This window comes from Paramisgurnus dabryanus, chromosome 10 (assembly GCF_030506205.2).
Source record: "Paramisgurnus dabryanus chromosome 10, PD_genome_1.1, whole genome shotgun sequence".
Classification (NCBI taxonomy): Eukaryota; Metazoa; Chordata; class Actinopteri; order Cypriniformes; family Cobitidae; genus Paramisgurnus; species Paramisgurnus dabryanus.
The window spans coordinates 39,862,084-39,886,704 of record NC_133346.1 but is presented as its reverse complement, the minus strand read 5'-3'; the positions used below and the strand labels follow the sequence as shown (position 1 = coordinate 39,886,704).

Sequence of the window (24,621 nt, the reverse complement as noted above, 5' to 3'; positions counted from 1 at the left end):
ATGACGATAAATTTCGATCTATCCCTCAAATAAAACTCATGAATACTTAAATTGTGTGTACGAGTAGTATGCATTATTTTATGCGACTTTAAGCTCATGGTTCACACCGGCTGCAAAGCAAAGAAACGTCTAGAAGCATAATGAATGCTTCTCGGTCCTCGGTCATGAGGCCGAACGATTATGAAAAATACGATAACGTTAAGCGTATAAATGACGAAAAGTCGGCGCACACACTTTTATTATATAACATTTTATAATTAACCAACTTCATTTTAGTTCGCTTTTGTAATTGTTCCATCTCGGCTAATTAACCTTCGTTAAAGTTAGCTGTAATGATTCCGAATTCTCTAGTTTTAAAAATACTGAGTAAATCTAAGTTAATACAAAATAAAACGTATAAAAATCTTACCTTTGTGGAGTTAAACAGGAGATATTGACGGTGATGTTCTGAGAACTTGTTGCCAGGAGAGTTGAGACCGTTGGTGTGGGGTTTTTTTTAAATGAAAAGGCGGGAGGAGGCAATCCGTATGGGGGAGGGGACAGCGTCATGCAAGTGCTTTTACTCTTTTAGATATATTATTAAAAAACATTGTTTTTTGCACATATGTACATTAAAAAAATTAGGCCATGACATTTACACAAAAAATCTTATTTGACAAACATGCTGTGCATTTTGTATAACATAAACTTAGTAAAAAATTGAAATGTTTTTTTTTAAAATACGCAATTATGGCAGTTAACTTACTTTTAAAACAATTACAAACCAAATTTAATAATTAAAGTTAAGACTAATATAGCCCACTTGGGGCCTAATCAAGACCCGCTAATAAATAATAATGGGCAGCCTAACTCGAGCCCACCACCTAAACCAAACTGGGGCCCATAATAACCCCATCAAATTGCCCACTTCGAGCCCATGCCCATATGACACCCATATAAACCAGAGAAAACCCATGTGGGGCCCACATGGACATGTTGGCTGGGTGGTAAATGTTATTATAAATGCAAAATGGTCACAAAATAATGCCAATGAATAGATGACATGTGAAGGCTTTCTCATAACTATCCTCCTGTTAGTGAGATTTTTCTTGTCTTGTTTCTATCATCAGTAATATTTATTTTAATTCATTGTTTTTTACCTCATGCAGAATATTGAAGACATGCAGGAAGCGAGCAATTTGGTAACACAGCTGAAGGAACAGAACCTCTTCAAAGGTGAGGTCCAGGTGCCACGCTTCCTTGGCATGGAAGACAGCGAGGCTGTAGAGTCACTGGAGAATTTCATTTTTAATGGTGACACCTTTAATGCTGATGAAAAGCATAAAATTATGGATCCGTTCGTTTTTAATTTTGAGTATTTTGAGGATATGGAATTGTTTTTTCAAAAAATTGAAAATACAACGATTAAAGTCCATTGTGGCTTGTTAAACCATCTTAAATGAATGTGTTCAATGAGAAATGTGTTACATGAGAAACGTCTTAAATGAATGTGTTCAATGAGAAATGTGTTACATGAAAAACGTCTTAAATGAATGTGTTAAATGAGAAACGTCTTAAATAAAAATGAATTATTAATCTGCTGTCTGTTTGTTAAAGGTGTTTATTATTATTAAAACGGGGACATAGGGAAGGAGGTTGTTGTAACGCATTGATTTACAATAATTAATTTGCAATGTTTATGTGTGTGTGTAAACACTGTGTAGTATGTAAGCTTATGATGTTTATGCATGTTTATAATGTACAATTGACTGTGTGCTGTGTTTGTATCTCATACCGGTTTGATTTGTAAATATACAAAGAACAAGATGATAAATAGACTCATAAGGCACTTCTTTAATTTATTGTTAATTATAATAATACCCCTGGCTTAGTGTCATTTTCTTTTGTGGATTTAAATATCTGATTGGAAATGCCACTTTCACTTATTATTAATCCCTGGAAGAATAAATATATAGATTTTATTAATACAAGGAATTAATAAATTAATTTATTGCTTTTAATTAACCAGCAGAATCCCAGTGCAAAAACACTCCACCCATACGTTTTATGCATAAATATGCACAATGTACCGACACCGTTTTAATAGCCTCTCTAATTACACAAAACTGAATGAATCTGCATTAAGAAAACGAAATTTACCATTAAAAGGCTTTTCGTTGTTGATGTGCTTCTGACTTCGAGGAAGATCTCGCGTGGTGGACCGCGATTTAGAAAAGTACAAGACACGCCTCTTCCTACTACAAGACACGCCTACTACAACTGACGCCTCCGTCTTGCAGGACGCAGACAGATACTAGCCGTTTCCCAATGTCAAGGAAGGATCCTCGGAAGCTAGAATTTCGAGGATGCTACGTCATCGACGTCCGTCGAAGGACTGTTCCAATGTCGAGGATCCTCGAAATTTCAGCCAAGGACTGAGTCCTTCGTTCGACAAATATCCCATATACAGGAAAGGATGCAAATTTGTATCCTTCGCGCTCTTCACGCGCTGAAATCACCCACAATCCTCTGCGCGCAGCACCGAAAGCACACCTTTCAATCACGTAATGACGTAATGACGTGCACTTGCTAGCCTGTTCCATTTAACGTGTTCTCCGAATGCTTAAAAGGAGCCTCGCCTCGCCTCTGAAGGAAGTGACTTGTAAGGACTAGTCCTGCCAAGGAAGTATCCTTGACATTGAGAAACGGCTACTGCTGGCTCTGCGGGGCTGTAGCTGGATCTCCAAGTTAATCTCTGTACACTCCATCACAGTAGGTGGCGGTATTGACCTATGACGGCGTTTCGTATCCCTCCATAAAACCTAAAGAAGCAGAAGAGAGCCGGACACGGAGAACAGCGAGAGGAGCACGAAAATAAAACCATACACGCACATTGGTAACTGTAATTGAACTCTTTATCATTATTTAAACGAGTATTAGTTCACTTTCACATGATGAGAACATTATTATGATGATGTTATATATTTGTACTGTTTGTGTCAAGTTGATCCTGACTGAAACACTGCATACGGTCTGTTCAGATCAGATATAAACCTTAAGACAAACGTGAATGTATTTACTGTTATTCACTCGATCGTATAGAGAAGAAAAGGAAATTAAGTTTAAAACCGTACAACAAACACCACAGCAGATTATCTTCATTTTCTGCTTTTTATCATTTACGCCTCAGTCTTTGTGGACTAACATGTATTTTTGTCCTCATTACCTTAAGTCTGCAACATTTTAAGGTTTATTTTTTAAACACTGCAATGATGTTTTATCTAGTCCTGTCAGCACAGCTGACTGCATCTTTCATTGAGAAATGCTTTGCAATCTGCAACAGATTGTTTGTATCTGCGGTCTGCTCCTATCCAGCAGATAGTTATAGATAGACATTTTATCATTTAATACTCTCTCATTTTCTCTTTATACACACTGGGTTTTTCAATGAGGTGCTGATATTAGGCCACTAAACTTAACTGGATATAATCCTCACATAGTAAAAAAAGTTTACTTTTTCAAGTGCATTCATGGTTCTGGACAGGCCTTAGTCAGATAAAATCAGATTTATTGATTAATTGTTTAAAAATATTAAAGCTCCCGTTCTTTCTGTGTTTTTGAAGCTTTGGTTGTGTTTACAGTGCACAAGATAACACGTGTTTATGTTTCACGTATAAAAAATGCTATATTTTTCACACAATTTACTTCTATGTATAGCTCTGTTTTCACTGTCCTCAAAACAGTCTGATGTCTTCCTTGTTCTATGAAGTCCCTTCTTCAGAAATACGAATCGAGTTCTGATTGTGTAGTTTGTTTAGTGTGTTGTAATTCGATAGCAGCTTAGTTTTTTTATTGCATATGAACATATACAGGGCTCAAAATTAACTTTTTTATTTGGTAGCACTGGTGCTCCCAACTTTAAAGAGTTAGGAGCACCAGCTAAAATTTAGGCGCATCCATCCAAAAATGAACAATGTATATGTTAATAGATTTATTTTATTAAAAATAAAACGCCACCATGGCCAGCATTTAAAATTTGGTCTTCTATTTATTTTATTTTATTTTTTGCTGCATAGATTCCAAAATTAATACCCAAATGCTGTTGAAATAGTATAGCAATAATAATTTAACAATTACAGGTAAAATGATTAAGATTAAAATAGAAAATCTAGCAAACACGTAAAACACTGATTAACTGGGACATTACAAAAGTGACCTTAATATAGAAGGCTAATATATATATTGGTATTGATAAATGCATTACCAGGATGCTAGTACTACTAAATAGGCAATGTTTTAAAAAATACTATAAAAACATACCATCATTGTCGTATTCCACATCAACATGGACCACAAGGATGTTTGTCGGATGTCCATTCACCAGCGCATGCGCACATACACTATCAAACACTCATTGACAGACAGGTCAGTGTCTCCATCAATAATGAACACATTTGTCATGACACTTCTTGTGTTTTTGGCACTTTCGCCATGTTTAAGCAAGGTCTGGTGCTTAAAATGTTTTGATTCTGCCACCAACGCCGTTTTGCAGAATTTACAGTAGACACACTAAGTTACATCAAGCCATTCTCATAGCGGAGACACTCGTAATCTTTAAGCCACTCTCTCCGAAAGGTTTAACGTCAAGTCTTATTTTCCGGTGGTGGAGTCGCATTTGAATCGGGATCGTCGTCATTAATTACAGTAGTAACATTGGCTGTAATCGGCTCATTCTGGTCATGCTCGCGGTTCGTCTTTCACATTTTCGCGCTTCACGTACCAACGTAGCACGACCACAAGGAATGACTGACGCTCATATTTGCCAATCTGCGGTCTTCATTAAACGTAAGAACTTAATGGTGAAATTTGATTGGTTATGTAACGTTGGAGAGAACACTGAACCTGGGACAGCAACACGCAGCATCACAATCTAAATCAAGTCGCACCACACAACAAAATGGGCAGTCGCACAAATGCTCCCAAATATATTTTAAGGTCGCACAGATTAAACTTCGGTCGCATATGCGACCAAAATAGTCGCAATTTCGAGCCCTGATATACATACATATATAACAACAAGAGAGTTACAACAATGTATTGTACATAAATGTTGTCAGTGTACAAATGATATAGCAGCTTAGCTTGCCATTAGCTAACTGGCGACTGACGTATTCCTGTGGATGGAGAAAAACTGTTCTAGTGATGTCATTAAAGCAGGGAATAGAGGGCTGCAATCCAAACCAGCCGTTCATGTAGGCTCTGAAAGGCAAATTCTGTTAATGAAAATATATTGCATGTTAGTGAACTTTGAGCTTTATCGTTTTACAGGTATTATTTATACTATTATAGCAAAATTACACACTAACTAGGGTTTAATAAATGGGATCAGAAAGAACGTGACCTTTAACATTTTACAATAGGTTGTATTTGTTGTTAACATGAGCTAATGCATTAGCTAGGGATGCACCGATACTGGTATCATGTATCAGCCTCGATACCACATTTTTTTTAAGTACTCGTTAAAAGTCCCCCGATACCTGGAATAGGGATGTTAACCGATGACCATTTGACCGATGGTTGACCGTATCAACGTTAACCGGTCAAAGTTGTCGGTTGTCGGTTAAAAAAAGGGATCTGTAAATTAGGCTATTATAGACAGTGGACTAAACCCTACTACAGTTAGTCATCTCTTTCTTTCCAAGATCTTTTTGTGTGAAGTGAACAAATCCCTCACACTCAGTTTTTCATAACTGGTCTGTTTGTACTTTATAAACCAATAAAAAAACATTTGGCGCGAGGTCACTGCGTTTGGTTTCGCATGCTCACAAGGTTTGCGAAAAGTAAATGCTACAGGCTATTTTTTTATAAATTCCTTTATTCGAATAGTAAATAAAATACAGCAATAAAATAATTAAAATGAAAGTCTCTCCTGGTTGTGTTCCAAATTATTAACATTTATGTCTTTTAGGCTAACAGTAAAGTGCAGAGTAAGTTTTGTTTCTGTAAATCCTCAGCCATGATTTTTACCACTTTATTAAGTTTTGCTTTGTAGAAAGCATTTCTTCAAAGTGAATTTCATTTTGTATAAATTTTATCTTAATTTTAATAAATGTTTCATCAACCAAATGCATGTATTCAATAAATAAAAAGCAAATATAGCAGAGTATATAATTACCGGTCCGTGCATGAAGGCGCCGGCACGGCACGTTCACTTGCATTGCATTGTTAATTAGAACGCACCTCATCATAAATAAATAAAACTCAGCGTAGGCCTATATGCCTCATACAAGCATTAAATATCTTTGCTGCATTTGTTCTAGAACAAACACAGTGCGAGACCTGCTTTGGCCGGTGCGTCTTTTACACATTCTGAAGGTGCCCGTTTAATCCATTGGTTTTATCGTGTTGCAGTCTATTAGGCAACATTCCGCATAAGATGGGTTTAGATTTGGAAATACATTACATCTATATTTCAGTGGTAACAGAAAAGGTGATGATGATCATCCTATGTCTTTATTATTACTACCCCAAACTAAAGCGCAGTCTCTTCTGAGCTGTCATTTTCTTAAATGAGCCGCGGCAATTTTCAAATGAGCTTCACAAACGCCTTTATTTTCAAGTTCAACGCGATCACCTAGTACCTAAACTATTTCGAAACTAAGCACGGTGCTGTGTTTGCGGGACTTATGTTTAGCGCTGTAGGGGATTAAAAAAGTGTTGTTAGGTCTGTGTGTGTGTGTGAGCCGGAGGCAGAGCGCAGAGAGATGCGAGTTGCGAAATTGCAGGCGCGGCTCGAAATGGCTGTTATTTAAATAGCATAGCATATTTTAAACTAATAGGCCTATCGGTTAACCGGTTTCAACCGGCTAATGAGGCTCGGTGGCCGGTCAAGAAAATTTTCCGTTTTCGCCATCCCTAACCTGGAATCGATACCACGGTCTGAGAAATGTCTATGTTTGAGCGGCGTGTAAGGGGTTAATGCCTCTTGTGTTGTCCAAAGAGGCAGAGTTTACAACAAAGTGGAAAACTAGTCCTTTGTTTTTTTGTTAAATTATATGACTAAAGCTGTTACCTGTAAATTTAAATCCTGTTTTTTTATTAAGTACTTGGTATCGGTATCGGCAAGTACTGATATGCAAGTATTCGTACTCGTATTCCAAAAAAGTGGTATCGGTGCATCCCTAGCATTAGCTAACATGAACGAACAAGACAGTTGTTATTAATCTTAGTTTATGTTAATTGTAGCATTTACTAATATATTATTAGTTTTAACTTTTAACTAGGGATGTCAATTTATGCAATTTCTCATATTCGATGATCATTTAAATTAACGATCAATCAATCGAATAATCGTTAACAGTAATAGTGCAATAAGCCTTCACTGCAGTGGCATATAGCCAATGACATAAAAGTGTGCATAAAAACGACAGCTTCCTCACGCGAATTAAAAGATTTTATTTTGTCTAAATAACATGCTAGTGGGATTGTAAAATAAGTCAATGTAGTGGTTGTTTTGATAAAATCATCAATTTAAACTTATCTCGTAATGAAATATAATGACTAATAGACACAGTGTATTACTCCGCCTCACATGGGCACTCTGCAACAGACGCATGTAAGTCCATGTCAAAATAACAGTTTTATTATCATCAAGTGTTATTTATCAAGTTGTTTACCTCGCTTTTCGAGTTGATACACTGTTTGTATTTATATCCAAGAAGCACACGAAGGGCACTTTTCTCGTCGTCACCTCAGCTTAGACATACTTTCAGCAAAGATGCTTATATTACGGAGATGGCAACCTTCCAATAGAAAACACGCAGTGCCTTAGCCAGTCAATAATGATGATCAGTGATATATGTTGCGGGCATTCAGGGTGTAACGACAGTCAGTTACAGTTTACATTTGACAGTTTCTTGCCATAATTTAAGATTACATTTTAATCTGTTCATTAAAAACGGCTTCTGGTCTCCTTCTCTGTATATAGCAGCGTTCCTATGCTAATCTTGCAGGCTTCCCTGAACAGGGTCTTTGCTTTCAGTATCCTAAACGTATTTGCATTTTCTGCATCGGACCCTCTCAGATCCACTGCGGATGTCATTTCGTTGCGTTGGCAGCCAGCCAGCCTCGTCTCGCATGACGTTAAAAAGCACATGCCTGTGGTTGGCATCGAGCATCGTTGTGATCATAGCTAGTAGTTTAACTTTTGCGGCTCGCTTAATTTTTTTTCTCCGACTGTATGTGTCTTGCACAGGCGCCGCACACACGTGCATGATCTTGTTTTTCAACAACCGTTAAGTTTTATAGAGTAAATTCTTATCGACAATTAATCGAAGATCGATTAATTGTTAACATCCCTACTTTTAACATTAGTAAATGCACCATAAATGATGAAAAACTTAAGCTTAATGTTAGTAAATGTTAGATAATGCAATTACTAGGGTTTCATTTTATGCAGTTTTTCATATTTGATGATTGTTTAAATTATTGTTCAGTAGGGCTGTGTATCGCCAACAATTCCCCGATACGATACGTATCCCGGTGCAAGGGTCCCGATACGATGCGCATCACGATACAAGACTATTTTGAATTACATTTTTGTTCAGAATTTTGTAACATTATTATTATTATTTTTATTATTATTTGTTTATTGTACATTGAATAAGCAGTAGGGATGTCAATTTATGCAATTCCTCATATTCGATGATCATTTAAATTAACGATCAAACAATCGAATAATCGTTAACGGTGATAGTGCAATAAGCCTCTATTGTGGCATATAGCCAATGACATGAAATTGAGCGTGCGTAAATGGCAATTAAAACGCCAGCTTCCTCACGCGAATGAAATAGTTTTTGTCTAAATAACATAATGGGGGTATTGTAAAATGAGTCAATGTTGTTGGTGTTTTGATAAAAGCATCAACTTAAACTTATCTCATAACGAAATAAAATGACTAATAGCACGGTCTGTAATTCCACCTCACACGCACTCTGACGCAGAGTCCGTGTGTCCATGTAAGAAAAAAATATTTTATCCTAAGTGTTTTTGCTGGTGTTAGAATCTTCTGATATTCCCTTACTTTATAAATGATTTTCCTAGCTCTATGTGTTTTGGTTTCGATTTCTTTATTTTTCCACTGTACTTCCATCTGCTCATTCAATAATAAAACAACATGGATTCTTAAATAAAACTTTATTTTTCTGTCACTTCCATAAACACATTGAAAGAACCAAATTTCAACATTTATTTTGCTTATTTAAGGTGCGTACAAGTGCTTTTCACATTGAAAAATACAAATTAATTTAACATTAAACTTCTTCATTCCCAATCTAAAGCATTCATCGTGTGATTTTTCAACACTTTCGTTTAAAAGTAATTAAAACAATCGAACAGGTTATGTGCAACTTTGCAACATTAGTTTTCTTTGTTTCTCCGTTTTAGCACATTTTAACGTATATACTGCGTTAAACCTCCAACAGGTGCAACATCTTTTTTACTTCATTTACAAATTCCAATACATTATGTGATCTTTTCATCACTTTTGTTTAAAGACTAATTAAAACCATCGAACAGGTTGAGTGCAACTTTGCAACAGTTTTTTGTTTGTCAGTTTATGCTGTTTAATGCATATGCAGTTAATGCTATATGCATTAAACGTCCAACATCTGTTTTAAATTCGCTTCTTTTTCAAATCCCAAAGCGTTTATGTTAGAACTCTGCAAAACACTTTGAATGTATCTTAAATCATTTAAAAACAATTAAACTCATGTGCAATGTTTAAAACATACATTTTGCCTTTCGTTCAATTCTATATTTTAGCGCACCTTAACTGTGCAACATTTTTCGCTACTTCGCTTAAAAGATTACTTGGGGGGGGGGAAAAAGGAACTTGAAAGTTAACAACCTTATACAGTGTGAGTACAGCATACCTTAAGAGGCACATCACTGGTTTTTGTTTAAAAAGTTCAACATATTAACATTCTCCGGGGTTAGTCTCGTGCGAAGTCTGTTGACGGTCAGGCCAGCTGCCGAAAACACGCGTTCTGATGGAACAGATGTTCCAGGTATGCTTAAATACCCTTTTGCCAGCCGAGACAATCTGGGAAATCTGGAGGCATTGGCTTTCCACCAATCTAGAGCACTTGTGTCAAGTGAAGGAGGCTGTTCTCTAAGAAAGTTGTTCACTTCGTTTTCAGAGTCGTTGATGCACTTCTCGTTATAATGATCCCCAAGCAGCATACGAAGGGCACTTTTCCCGTTGTCACATCTAGCATCGACCTCCGGCGCATTTTCAGTAACCGTATTTGCATTTTCTGACCCGATCGGATCCACTGCGGATGCCAATTCGCGCAGCTTTGCGTTGGCAGTCAGTCTCTTCTCGGATGACATTAAAAAGACCAGGTTCTTGTGTCTGGCATCCAGCATCGTTGCGATCATGGCTGGTTTTGATGGTAGTTCATCGGAGTGAACCTGAGGAAATCAAAGTGAACGATTACGCCTATGTCATGTAGTAATAATTTTTAGATTGATCATTTTCAAATGGCTTTTACCTGCATTCTTTGCGTCAATGAGTTACGCACTTTTTCTTTGAACTCCGAAACCCGAGTGCTGTCCTCTTCATTTCTCATAAGATGCGACTGTAAGAGGCCGAAAGTGATAGGGTAGATGTTTGAAATAGACACTTCAGATTCTGTAGACATTACAGTCGTGGCACACTTTAATGCTGCCAACACAGGTGCCACGTCTTCCATCAGCTGCCAGTATTCGTCTTTAAGCTCAAGGATTCTGGCGTCCGCTAACTTGGTGACAGTGCGCTCTGACAGTACCGCAGTCACTGCCCACCTTTGTTCCACAAGCCGGGCAAACATATCACTGACTGAGTTCCACCTCGTCTTGCAGGATTGAATCAAGCGATGCGGTGGAAGTTTCATTTGTACCTGTTTGTCACGAAGTGCTTTAGTAGCTACAGTACTATGATTGAAGTGCTGAACAAGTCTTCCAGCTGCCGCGATGACCCGGTTTAAATAGATGTTGAAGCCATCATTTATGGCGAGTTGTAATGTGTGGGCAAAGCAGGCCACAGATCCCCAGCTGACGCGAGTTCGGTCGTTTGCGGCCACTATATTTTTGGCGTTATCATGAACACAGGCTATAACTTTAGCTGTAATTCCCCAAGATGCCACGGCCTCGTTTAGCCTTTCAGCAAGTTTTTCGGAGGTGTGTCTGTCAGAGAAGCTCTCTGTAAGCTAGGGCTGGACCAGAAAATTCGAATATTCGAATATTCGTTCCGTGGGTTGACATTCGATTTTCAGTTTTGAGATTCGAATATATATATATAAATATTTTTCAGCGTTAATGCAGAGCTTTTGCCAAGCAGGAAGTGCGCTTCACGCTCCCGCTCTGTAGGTGGCGCAGAGAGACCAACATCCATAGTCAACAGCCATCAAACAGCACCAGTGGAAGAGATCGCCTCGAACGGAAAGCGCGCTTCCTGCTTTGGCATTCACGCTAATAGTGTTGTAAATAACGTTCAGTTTCTTGCAAAAACTGATTGATTTGCTTCACAAGACGTCAATATGTCACACAGAGTTATGGGGGATTACTTTTGTATTGGATATATATGCTTTAGCTCTTAAAGTGTGCAGATCGGTTGACTTGCATGACGGAGCACTGGGGTTTCTGCAAAATATCTTCTTTATTGTTCTGCTGATGAAAAAAACATATTGATGGTGTAAGTGTTATAAATAAACTTGATTTTGAAAGTATGCTACCGTTTTATTACAGTTTGTTGAACTTCGTTCATTTATTTTCGTTGTTTTATTTAAATAGCCTACCCTACGTTGTCAGTAATTACTGTGCTGCTAATTTCTGATACGGGAATGTTTATTTGTTAGAAAAATGTTAGGCTACCTTGTTAAAAGTATTGCTCTTGTGTTTTGTTTCACTAATGCTGTTCTCGCAGGACGCGTGACAGGCACGCCGCTTCCAGCTTGCGCTGTTCTGTAGTATTTTTAAAGTTTATTTCTTAAAGTTTATTCTAAACGTGTCACATTTCCATATTGCACGAAAAAAGGCACTACACTCCCTTGAGTCCGCAGCAACACATCCGCCGCATAAAACTGTAGATAAACAGACACACACACACACACAGATTCCTGCCTTTATTAAAGAGAAAAATATGTTCAGCCCCTCCTTCCGAAGCTTCGAATATTCGATTTTATTTCTACTAGAGCTTCGAAGCTCAAAAAATGGTATTCGGAACAGCCCTACTGTAAGCAGGACTGCTGACTTCATTTGCCATTCGCAGTCAATGTAATGGCATGTGATGGTTATATAGCTTTCTCTGGTTAGAGCGGTCCAGCAGTCAGTTGTGAGGGCGATCTTTTCAACAGAACTCAGTGCCATTTTTAGCTCCTCTTTTTTCTGTTCGTACTGATCTTTTAGCCGATTGGTTACGGTGCCTCTTGAAGGTATGCTGTAATCTGGCTGAATAAAGTTAATTAATTCTCGAAAACCATCACCTTCGACGACGCTGATAGGTAACATGTCCTTTGCAATCATTTTACATAGTCGTTGTGTTATTCCTTCTGCCTTTTGAGCTCCAGTTATTTTCCCGGGTAAAAAGGAGGTTATTTTTGGCTGTGTCGACTCCTGTCCTGTCACGGAAACCCCTGGATGTGCATTCTTTAAATGATATATCATAGTGCTCATTGCTGTACTGTATTTTAACGTACAATCGCAGTGTTTACAATTGACATTATCACCGTTTAACCTGAAATGGTCCCAAACATAACTCCTCCGCGTTCGCTTCATTTTCCTCGTGTCTGCGTGTGTTAATGCGCATGCGCAGTACACACGTGCGCGCATTACCTTGCTTTTTCGATCGTCGTCAAGTTCTATCGAATAAATTATTATCGACAATTAATCGAAGATCGATTTGTAACAGTTGTGTTTTTGCCATTCATTTATTAGCTATTAGAAATATTTAAAATCCCAGAGTAAGTACTTAACTTATGTTTTTTTAAAAGCAGTTTTACGAAGATGGTGCCTTACTCTTGTCTCTCATTATTCTACATCTATGAATATATCTATAAACATGCAGTCAGACTTAATACTATTTAATAGAAATCAGATTATTAATGTTACAGTTATAGTTTGAAGTAGCTCTGTATCTCTTCTCTAGACGTACACTTTTCACATGCAAATCTTTGTCGTGTTTCTTCTCAAATGCGTTAGTACTGTTTTATAAGAGCATGGCTAATAAAGCCCTTTGCAGTAGTATAGGCTAAGATATCTGCGCTTTCATACTGAACTCATTGACTTTAATGCGCGCGAGAGAGAGAGCGCGCGAGTACGCGGCTCACTATGCAGACACGTGCCCCGAGACAAACACGCAAAGTGAACCTTTAACTTTACGTACTCCGCGGGACACATGCGTCCTTTCCATATGGATCACGGATCAACAGCAATTCGTCACGTTACTTTCAAAAGTACATCCGAATCGATACGGAAGGTGCTGTATCGATGCGCGCATCGTCAGGCGTCCATGACGATGTATCGTCGTATCGATATTTTGAACACAGCACTATTGTTCAGTCAATCGAATAATCACTATCACTACCTATAACAGTTAGTTCCTATCACAATTGTCTCTGTCATTTCTGTCTACGCGGTCTGTTTTGGTTAGAGTGGCACACGCAGCTCAGGGTCCACATGTGCGCTCATGCACACACACAGAGAGAGAGAGAGAGAGAGAGAGAGAGAGAGAGAGAGAGAGAGCGGACAGTAGGGGTGAGACAGTACACCAAATGACCGAATGCAATCTTTTGTGTGCAGAACATATGTGGAACATAAAATGTTGTTTGCGTTTCCACACAAACATATTAAGTGGCGGAAGTCTCCGCCTTCAGCACAAGTCTTCTGTCAAACATATAACATACCGTAATTCCTCAAATAAAAGCCGTTATTCAAATAAACGCCGGGCCTCTGATAGTGGCCGGGGGGCGTGGTCATCGCGGAGAAATAAAGGCCGGTCTCAAATTAAGGCAGGGGAAAGCTGAGTGCCGGGGGGAAATGAGTGAGAGCTTACTACGCGGTGTGAATGCACTCGCGCCAGAGGGCGTTTAAAAAAAAGACGTCAACTGCGTGAGCACTCACCTTCATCTGCCCAAGTTAAAACCTTTTAATGCGTGCAGCAGGGCTAAGTGAATATCTACGGTGCACATGCGACAGATCAACTAAGCAATATCATAGGCATGTGAGGGCTTCATACGACTCTGAATAAAAAAACACACTTAATATTACGATGGGTTCCAGTGTTCAGAGAGTGCTTTACCTCCTGCTTTGCTCAAAACAAATGCATTCTAATGACAAAGATCATTAGAATGCACTCACACTGTACTTGATAAAAGTACAGTGTGAGTGCGTGCATGGAGTAGGGAGGGGGGACGATTGCGCTGGGGCATGGTTTTGGATAATGTGAGCGCGGTGTTATCTCCTAAATGCATTCAAGTTCATCATAATGCACAGCTGCCAATAGATGGCAGTAGCTACATTGGATGGGTCTCATTTAATGCTAGTAACGGACTTTTCAACAACCTTGAAAAAAATACTGTTAAAAAAATGAATGATCTCTATTCACTAGAACGCTATTGTTTTTAATTTAAGGAGTAATTTAAAACAATTATTTATCAAACAGATGGAATGTGAAATAAATGCCTGTCTCTAATAAAAGCCTGTTACCTTCGGCAGTTTAGGTAAATAAAGGCCCCAGTCTTTATTTGAGGAATTACGGTAATTCGGTCCGCAGAAAGATTTTTATTTACTTAGTTGTATATTCGTTTAATTATTGATGTAAACGTTTACATGTCGCGTCTAAAAGCGTTAGTGCCAACTAAAACATGCTGTTTTGTTCTTTCAAAAGTGCGTGAGAGGTTGCACGTCTTTCGTTGCTACGCAATCATGAGACGCGCATTCTGTGACAGCTGTAACCCGGGCTTACTCCGCTGCGGAGGGGTTCGTTAGTTTAAGTCACAGCTTACATTGACGACACAAGCAAAGATTAGGAGAAACGTGCAAAAGATAAAAGATGTCTATGTATGCAATTCACTCATCTCAATATGAGTGTATAATAAGTATATCATCATGTTGCTTGCTATGCAGTTACACATAGAGCAGTAATATTATTTTTATACAGAGATGGTACATAACCAATTCAATACTGTGACTTAAAGCTGTAGTCTACGATGTTGAAAATCGGTCGAGAAAGCCTGAGACGGTTAGTACGTTTTGAAAAACTCATCCCGCCCCTCTGTGCTACCTGATTCCTCCCACCGGGAAACGACCTGAACAACGTCACTCAGTCAAGCTGTGATCACCGGTAGTAAACATCGGAACAGAGATTTACAGAGCAGCAGTAAACACATAAAGCCTTGAAGGAATGAACACTTACAATTATGACTGATTGACATTATTTACTTTCACAACAACGTTTGGCATACGTTTCCCCTCCTGAGCCTCGTTTCCCCTGGTCAAAAGTGCTACCTAGCACACATTAATTGCACAATAATTATTAGGGATGTCCCGATCTCCACTAATAATACGTGGCCGATCACATTTCTGAATCGGACAGCCGATCTTATTACAGCTATTTCATGTACTACGGCTTTTGATCAGTAAGTCCTTATCGAGTCGTTTATAACATGCATTTGAAAAAGCAACACTCGTCAAACATAATCATTAAACATATTCTTTATTATCATGAAAATACCTGAAAAGGTTTGAAGAACAGCAATATAAATATATCCTGGAGCTGCGTGTCATCATAGCTGCGTGTGTATTGTTCTTCGTCTACAGCGCATTTTGAGTTTCTGCACGAGAGCGCCCCCTGGCATTTGGATGTAGTGGCATTCCACCGTAATTCATTGAGAAACATAGCAAGCATTATCGGCCAATCGATCGGAGCATCCCTAATAATTATTAGTTAGTATTGCTAAGGTTTTGAGTAATTGTTATAGTAGCACACAGCGCATCTTGTTCAAATTCCGATCGGCTCGAACAGAAACCCGCTAGGCCTATTGAAATTCAAGCACTTTAATAAATATAATTACTTTGACCCGTGATACGTGATGCTAAACGGCTAACATTCCAATGTCGACCGGCAGCATGAGCATGTTGTCAGACTGATATAAAGATATTTACGTAACACCTCACACCATAAAAGTATAAATAAATGCGTACCTGCTCAACAAAAAGTCCGCCATGAGCATGTTGTCAGACTGATATAAAGATATTTATGTAACACTGCACACCATAAAAGTATAAATAAATGCGTACCTGCTCAACAAAAAGTCATGTCAGCGTCGGTTTTCAGTCCCATATCTCCCCGAAGCTTCCTCCAACGAAAATGGCGGACCCTATATTAATTCGACTTTGAGTCCGCCAGTTAAGTCTCCGTTTATATCTCTGCTCTTTCTTCTACAGACTTTCTCTTTCTTCCAAGCAGGGGCCGTTTGCTGCTGTCGGTTTGTTTTTCTCCATTAGTGAGCTGTTGCTACTTTGCTAGCTACCATACACTCTCAGAAATATCATGTCGCGGGAAGGGTGGGGTGTGATGGGGTGGAGACGCGAGCGCAAGGTGGAGTTTCAAGTGGAGTGGGGATTGGATGAGAGCAGTCGACCAATGTAAGCTGCCCTGCCGGACAGCTTACATTGGTCAACTTCTCTAGCGCTGTACACCTAATAGAGTGAATGGATTTTTTTCATTCTTTTTTCTCTTCATATTGCTAGAATTTTACTGTAGAACCATAACCAGCATCTAATCAAGGTTATTAATAATAATAGTCGCAATTTCGAGCCCTGGTTACTGACTATTCTGACAAATGTACTGAAGGGGCATGGCAGTTTTAAGGGTTAGCGTTATATTGGACTGATATTGAAAAGGAGAAATTATGGGGTCATTGTTTATTAATCTATGTATTTCACAAACAAGTAAGTTAGCAACTTATCGTTAAGACAAAGCTTCAGTCAGGAAGACACTGCTTGCCTGCCCCTGCTTGAACAAGAAACCTCCTCACTGAGGTGAAAGGGAGGCTGATGTCACAAAGTGGGTAACATAAGGTCGGCACTAACAATAGTTTGCCGTGCTCTGCTGGACAAACCAAACAATTACACTATTTACATGTTCTGTAAAAAAGGATCATATATGCGGCATATACGCCGATGCAGATATATCTGTGACAGGCTCATATCGGCCGATAAAATTGGCAAACCGATAAATCGCTTGGGCTCAAAAAACAGGAACATCGCTGCTCAAAACTCTCGTTTGAATCGTCAGTAGGAAGTTCTTTAAATATGAAAACATTGGCTACTTACAGGATGTCAGGATGTACTTGGAAAGTTGGAATTGCTCCTGTTTTTTAGACAAAGCCTTTGTGTACATCCAGCCTTGTACTGTTTTAGAAAGTTGTCCTTTCGTAAAATGTGCAGTACACAATCGAACATTTGGGCTGTATTGGTTTCTTAATGTTTACTCTATTGGAAGGCCAAACAAAGTAGTTTGCCTTTCGCACTGAAACACACAGCGTCTACTTGACATGGCTGTAACAACAATTTTACAGCATGATTGAAAGTTACACCCTCTATCTTTGCGTATACATTAGGGCAGTGGTTTTCAATCTTGTCCTAGGGGACCCACAGCTCTGCACATTTTGTATGTCTCCCTTAACTGACACACCCAGTTCTGTTCATGGATCTCTCCCTTAATGAGCTGATGATCTGAATCAGGTGTGTTAGATAAGGGAGACATGCAAAATGTGCAGGGCAGTGGGTCCCCTAGGACAAGATTGAAAACCACTGCATTAGGGTGGTGTTATGCAAATGTTTAAAACAGTATGACGTCTTACTGCATGGGCATGTTTGAACGAGCCATTTAGGTAGGCAAGGATTAGGCTTCACTTTTAAAAAGATCTCTTTGGATTTGAAACCATAATTTTTGCAAATTTACTAATCTTTTATGTGCACAGACATCTTTTAATGCTCTAAAAACAATGGAAAACATGAAATCGAGTCCTATGACTCATGTTAAAAGGTAGAAACGTGATTTAGTCAAGAGCAGTGAGAGATTTTCTCTCTATGCAGCTTGAGTAGAGATCGAACAATACTCATATTTTTAAACTGATACCGATAACAAATATTTGGATGCTTATGTGCCCGATAACCGATATGCTGAACCGATTTTTATTTACTGTTATATTTCTGTTTTTGACATAATTACTACAACACGACTGAACCGAACAAACCATTATAATAATAACAATAATAATAATCATCATAATCACTCCCTCTTTGCATACAAAGTCATAAATAGAGGGGTCTGAAAGAGTGAAGAATAATATTAATTTAATGAATAATGTAGAAACTATATTCATGGACCATTTCAAACACCCCTATAATTTCGTCAGAAATGGACTGATCCAAAGTTTGTGCTGCAGTTGCCAGGTAACGGAGCGGGAGAGAGAACAGTATAGCGGAGTTGGCTGCATTTTCTACATAGTTTATAGAGTAAAACAGGTGGATTAAAGGGATAGTTCGGCCAAAAATGATTAAGAAGTGCGTCCATCCTTCACAAATTAAATCCAAACGGCTCCAGGATGATAAACAAAGGTCTTCTGAGGGTAATCTGCGCGGTGTTGTTGTAGAAATATCCATATTTAAAACTTTATTAATGAAAATAAATACCTTCCGGTAGCGCCACCATCTTAGACTCCTCTGAAATCAGGAGAGAGTATTAGCGTAGTGTACGCACTTTTCTTAGTGACGTATGACAAATTCGGAGGGCGGGGGCACAAAGCAGCAGCAGAGTAGCCTCCGTAGGTATTTTTTTTCGTTAATAAAGTTTTAAATATGGATATTTCTACAACAACACCGCGCGGATTGCCCTCAGAAGACTTTTGTTTATCATCCTGGAGCCGTTTGGATTTAATTTGTGAAGGATGGACGCACTTTTTTTGGACTTGAAGGTCGTGGACTATGGGTGGACCCCGTAACATTACATTTAATCAACTGAAAGATCTAAAACATTTTATAAAATATCTGAAAATGTGTTTGTCTGAAAAACAATGGACATATGCAACTCGGACAGCTTGGGGGTGAGTAAATCATGGGTTTAATATCATTTTTGGCCGAACTATCCCTTTAAGTGCCTTTTTTGAGATATAATATCATTGTCTTGACCAGCAACCTGTAGCCTTCAGCAATCCAACCAGTAGTTAGCAAAGAGATTTTAAAAATAATATCACTGACTGGAATACTACATTCAGGAAAGTAACAAACAAAACAGCTTATATGTCATTGAATTTCTTAACTGGTAATGTTAATTTGATGTCAGAATAATGAATATTTTGTTGTTATATCTTATGAAATGTCTGTTGACAGCGCTGTTTATCTATGCATTTACTCACGCATTAACCGTATCAAACTGTGACCGCTTGCGGAGGTAATAAATAATTAATTAATATTCACAGACATTTATTTAGATATTTTAGCAAAATAATGTTTATCTGGTAAATGTTAATATAACTTAGGGTAAATCTTGTTAAAAGTTAGTTACATGTGGTGGCTGTGCTTCAGCCTTCAACCCCGGTAAGTGAACAGCAATATGAATGTGATTTTACCATGCTAATGATAAGCATAAATAACAGAAAACTAATTTAATTTAGCGTTTTTAATTCCACAAAGCATTAATTCATGGTTGTTTTATTTATGCAAAACTACGTCATTATTGGGACTTGATTTGATGGATCAGCGCGACTCTGTGAGTTCGTCTCTATTCTTGGACAAGCTGCATACATTGCTTTTAATAAATCAACTTATTTAACATAACATATGTTGACAAATGAACAGTGCTCTCTAGCGCCTCGCCTTTCCAAATGCGTGTTGCAACTAAGGTTACTACTATTACTGTTACTAATAAAAACTCTTTTTGGGGGATCCAAACGTGCATGGACCCTTAAAATCGTCCTAATTTCCCCACCTTAGTGGCACCTCTAATCACACTAAAACAGATTGGTTGTTTTAAATTCACTTTTAAGAAATGTATTTGTTTTTTTTAGATAACGATGGAAGTTAAAGAGGAACCTCAGGAACTTGTAGTGGAGGATATACAACAAGAACCTTGTGATGTCGTCACTGAAGAAAAATCTTCTGATTGTTTAGAAACATCTATTAAGACAGGAGAAACCAAATATTTTGTAATTTTCCATCAGTGTGGAGAGAGTTCAACAAATAAAGGTAATCATAGCAATAACAATAAAGAGAAACGTCACCCGTGCCAACACTGTGGAAACATTTTTACATGTACATGTGATCTTAATAGACATTTGGGAATTCACACTGAAGAGAGGCTGAACATATGCACACAGTGTGGAATGAGTTTTACACATTCAAGTCACTTAGATGCACATTTAAGAACTCACACTGGAGAAAAGCCCTTCATCTGTCTTCTGTGTGGAAAGAGTTTTACACAGAAAGGAACCCTTAAGATGCATGAACGAATTCACACTGGAGAGAAACCATACACCTGTGCTCAATGTGGAAAGGGTTTTACCCAGAAAGGTACGCTTAAGGTTCATGAACTAATTCACACTGGAGAGAAGCCATACACCTGTCCTCAATGTGAAAAGAGTTTTACAATGAGAAGGCATCTTAAGGATCACATAACATTACACACAGGGGTGAAACCTTACACCTGTCCTCATTGTGGAAAGAGTTTTACACAAAAAGCTCATCTTAAGAGTCACATAACAATTCATACAGGCAAAAGACCTTTCACTTGCCCTCAGTGTGGGAAGGGTTTCATACAAAAAGGATTTCTGGAAGATCACTTGAGAATTCATACAGGAGAGAAACCTTTCACTTGTACTTTGTGTGAAAAGAGTTTCACACATGCATTCAGTCTCAGAGTCCATGAGCGAACTCATAATGAAGAAAAATTATTTAACTGTGATGACTGTGGGAAAACATTTGTTTCTGCATTGATCTTAAAAAGACACTTGAAAATTCATGTCAGTGAGAAGCCCTACACGTGTTATGTTTGTCGGAGGAGTTTTACACTGATTGAATATTTAAAAAAACACCAGAAAATGCATACTGATGAGAAAACTCATGTGTGCTCTGAGTGTGAGAAAACTTTTTTGACACCCGAAGCCTTGACAAAGCACCAAAGAGTTCATACTGGAGAGAAACCATACTCATGTTCACATTGTGGTAAGAAGTTCTCCTATGCAGGTAACTGGAAAAGTCACGAGAGAATCCATAATGGAGAGAAACCATATCACTGCCCTCAATGTGGAAAGAGTTTCACCTCATCGATGGGTCTAACGAATCATACAAAATCATGTTGCTGAATGTAGGTGCCAAACTCTACCAAACAGCAGTGTTTTTTGTGGAGATTTTCTTGCTTATTGTAGCTCAGGTGAGATAAAAACTAAAACTAATTCTTAATATACTCGCTCTCAATCCCACATGAATATGACTTTTCTATTCTATTTTCTGCAGAAGAAAAGCTAAATATTTTGACAATATGCAATCCTTACAGATTATTGAAGGTCTGAAAAGCAAATACATCCATTTCAAAAGTAGCCCATTCAGTTATTTAAAAAATTAATGTCTTCTATAATGAAATGAAAGGTTTAGAATGGTTTTCTTACACCTATCTGGTTTGAGTTCACTGAAAGCTCAAAATATGAAAGCTGACGTGACGATAAGACATTTATTGATCCACTAAGGTTTGAATTCCTTTTAGATATGGTAACACTTTTGGAGCTTCAACATGTTGGAATGATGGTGGGTAAAATATAAGTGAATTTCCATTTTGGGTGAACTATTCCTCCTTTAACTAGAGATGCTCCGATCAGCATTTTTGGGGCCGATCACCAAGATCATGATCTGCCGATCAGTGCCGATCACAGAATGGCAGTGGAATGGGAATCTTTTATCTATAATCTAGCAGAGTTTGCACCATTTGTAGAAATGAAATTAACTATAAATTAGGTATATTATTGTTTTAATAGAGAATCAAATAAATAAGCACAACAAATATTTCTTCTTGCAAAGAGAAATGTAATATGCCTTTTAAAAATGTTTATGTCTGTTAAAAGTAATTAAAATAAAACATTTCACAGTCTTTACTGTATTAATTAAATATACACGCATTCGTATGAAGTACAACAGTTCTTCACTGATGAACAGAGAGTAATTTTATTGAGAGATGAATTAGGATACTGTAGCTTTAAGACGTGGGAGAGATCGTTCTCTTCACATGCACTGATGACCGGCTGCTGGTGGTATGCGTGCGGCGGGTGTCCGCAAACAAGAGCAGCTGTGAGGAAAATGGAAGTTTAAACCTTCAAAACTTTAAAACGAATGCAAATAATAAACTTTCGGCATGAGGATGCAATTGTCCGCGATAGATATGTGTTGTTTACGTTTTTTGATAAGGATGTGAAGACGCTTTGCGCTGAGGACCAGAGCGCGTCCTCATAGTAGGTATGATGACAAAATTTTCAAAAACCCCAAAACTCTAAATTTATCACATGACTAGACAGAGCAGACATTCCCATTTGCAAAGAAACAAGGATTGTCAAAATCTATTGAGTATTGAGAAAGTTATGATATTTTTAATATTAGAAATCAGGGGGAAAAGTTATATATGGATGTCTATGGAATGTGTGTGACCGAAATGCTGCTTATTCACAAGTTTTTGCTTGTAACTTTCTCATTTTATCAGATATTTGCATGAAATTTTAACAGAAAGTAGAATTTTGTTAGTACTTTCAAAATAAATTATAAACATTTACTGTTTTAGTTGGAATGGGCATCAAACTTTAGTTGGAATGTGCATCAGACCCAATGGTAACCATGGTTTTTAGAACGATACCGGCAGTGGAGTTCTGACAGAACGTTCACTGTAGTCTATTAATAGATACGCGACTACGAAATTTCCGCGGTTTATTTAAATACCTTCTCCACCATAGACTTGGAGTAAAATGTTTCAGGACCAAGATAAAATATATTTATTTGGGTCCATCTACCTTTCATTAGAGACCAGAGCTTAGTAGAAGCACACCGCCCGGTTGAAACTGACACAAATGTTTAAACAGTTGCTGTGAATTAAAAACACCTCCGAGTTGAAAGTTAAAAATATCAAACGCTTCCGGTGGTCGGACTTGACCTATAAATTGTCGTATTTAGTAAAAACATACTACAACCTTGCGGCGAGAAGTGGATATTGCATGACACACATTTAAAAGTACTGCGTGGGCTGAAACAGATTCTTCGACCCAGGAAAATGGAAGTTTAAACCTCCAAAACTTTAAAACGAATGCAAGTAATAAACTTTAGGCACGAGGATGCAATTGTCCACGATAGATATGTGTTGTATACGCTGTTTGATAGGGATGTGAAGACGCACCGCGCGTCCTTTTAGAAAATACGCATATCTCTGTATAGGCAGAGAGGGAAATCCAAATCTGCACGTCACACATGAGCAATAGGTTACACAATGCTCGCACTGTGTAAAATGGTCTCTAATTGCAGCCGCATCAGGAACGCTATGATGACAAAAGTAAACAGAAAAATCGGCTCATGAGATCGGCAAATTTAGCGAGTGCCGATCGCGTCATTTAATGTCGTTATCGGCCGATTACGATCGGCGGCCGATCGATCGGAGCATCACTACCTTTAACTATTACTTAGTTTTCCCAAAAATGAAAATTTTGTCATCATTTACTCACTCTTGTGTAGTTACAAACCTGTATAAACGTCTTTGTTCTGTAAACACGAATTAAGATGTTTTGAGAAATGTTTGTAATCAAATAGTTAATGAGCCCAATTCACTTTCATAGTGTTCTTTTTTCCTAATTCAAAGTGAATGGGTCTCCTTAACGATTTGGTTATCTATAAGACATGTCTTCCTTAATGCATTTGTTAGTGGTCTCACAATTGAATACTGCAAGTTATTAATTAAGAGTCTGATCAAATGAAATCAATGTCTGTTTATTAGTGAAATATTATGTTATTGATGTTTTCCATCTCATGACTTATATTTTATGTGTCATGTATCACTGTGTTGTCTCTTCTCATTCCAGCACACATATGATTTATTATAAATGCCCTTATAAAATAATTCAAATCAACATTTCCTGTCCAATGAATTACTTGTTTGCAAGTTGTCATGTAACGTTTATCCATCTGGTTTCAGGTAGGACTGGGTGTGTAAGTGATCTTAGGTTTTGAAGAACAACAAAACTGCAAGCTTTCCTGGGTTTCGGACAAAATAAATGGGAGAACATTGCTTGAGTATGAATAAATTCAGTGGCGGCTGGTGCTAAAAATGTTTTTGGGCGGGTGCATACAAACTTGAAATTAAACTTTTACTGTAGTAATGCAGGCACTCGTTTGTGGTGAAATCTTTTAAAAAAGATTGATTAATGATAAGCAAATTGTTAACTATAAATATAATCATAGATTAAAGGTTCTTGTGCTGGAATGAGCTTCTCTTGCATGTTACACAATGGTCCTCTCTTGTTGTACTCTGATGTCATACGCCAATAAGTCTGCGCAGCACCATATAATGCCGAT

The 24,621-nt window shown here is 38.0% G+C and overlaps 2 protein-coding genes across 3 annotated transcripts; one reads left to right on the top strand and one right to left on the bottom strand.

Annotated features, from left to right (window-relative positions):
- The first annotated feature begins 2,787 nt into the window (after nucleotides 1-2,787).
- On the top strand, nucleotides 2,788-24,329 carry LOC135718148 (uncharacterized). Of its 2 annotated transcripts, XR_012337841.1 has the most exons (3): nucleotides 2,788-2,875; nucleotides 20,094-21,454; nucleotides 24,242-24,329. XR_012337841.1 is itself a non-coding variant. In XM_065240427.2 (2 exons), the coding sequence occupies exon 2, from the start codon at nucleotides 20,100-20,102 to the stop codon at nucleotides 21,384-21,386; it is 1,287 nt and encodes a 428-aa protein (XP_065096499.1). In that variant the 5' UTR covers nucleotides 2,788-2,875; nucleotides 20,094-20,099; the 3' UTR covers nucleotides 21,387-23,083. The 2 variants fall into 2 exon arrangements, 1 of the variants encoding a protein (XP_065096499.1); XM_065240427.2 differs by lacking the exon at nucleotides 24,242-24,329 and having other exon boundaries at nucleotides 20,094-23,083.
- On the bottom strand, nucleotides 9,925-11,196 carry LOC135718309 (E3 SUMO-protein ligase ZBED1-like). The gene is made up of 2 exons (XM_065240656.2): nucleotides 10,533-11,196; nucleotides 9,925-10,452 (listed from the first exon to the last, which is right to left on the bottom strand). Exons 1-2 carry the CDS (start codon nucleotides 10,911-10,913, stop codon nucleotides 9,925-9,927), a joined length of 909 nt encoding a protein of 302 aa, XP_065096728.1. The 5' UTR covers nucleotides 10,914-11,196.
- Nucleotides 24,330-24,621: the final 292 nt, after the last annotated feature.

Excerpts from the sequence above, each read along its gene's own strand:
- LOC135718309 (XM_065240656.2), bottom strand. The coding sequence starts at position 10,913 with ATGAAACTTCCACCGCATCGCTTGATTCAATCCTGCAAGACGAGGTGG. Across the intron at positions 10,453-10,532 it reads CATTGACGCAAAGAATGCAG|GTTCACTCCGATGAACTACC; the intron begins GTAAAAGCCATT and ends TGATTTCCTCAG.
- LOC135718148 (XM_065240427.2), top strand. The coding sequence starts at position 20,100 with ATGGAAGTTAAAGAGGAACCTCAGGAACTTGTAGTGGAGGATATACAA.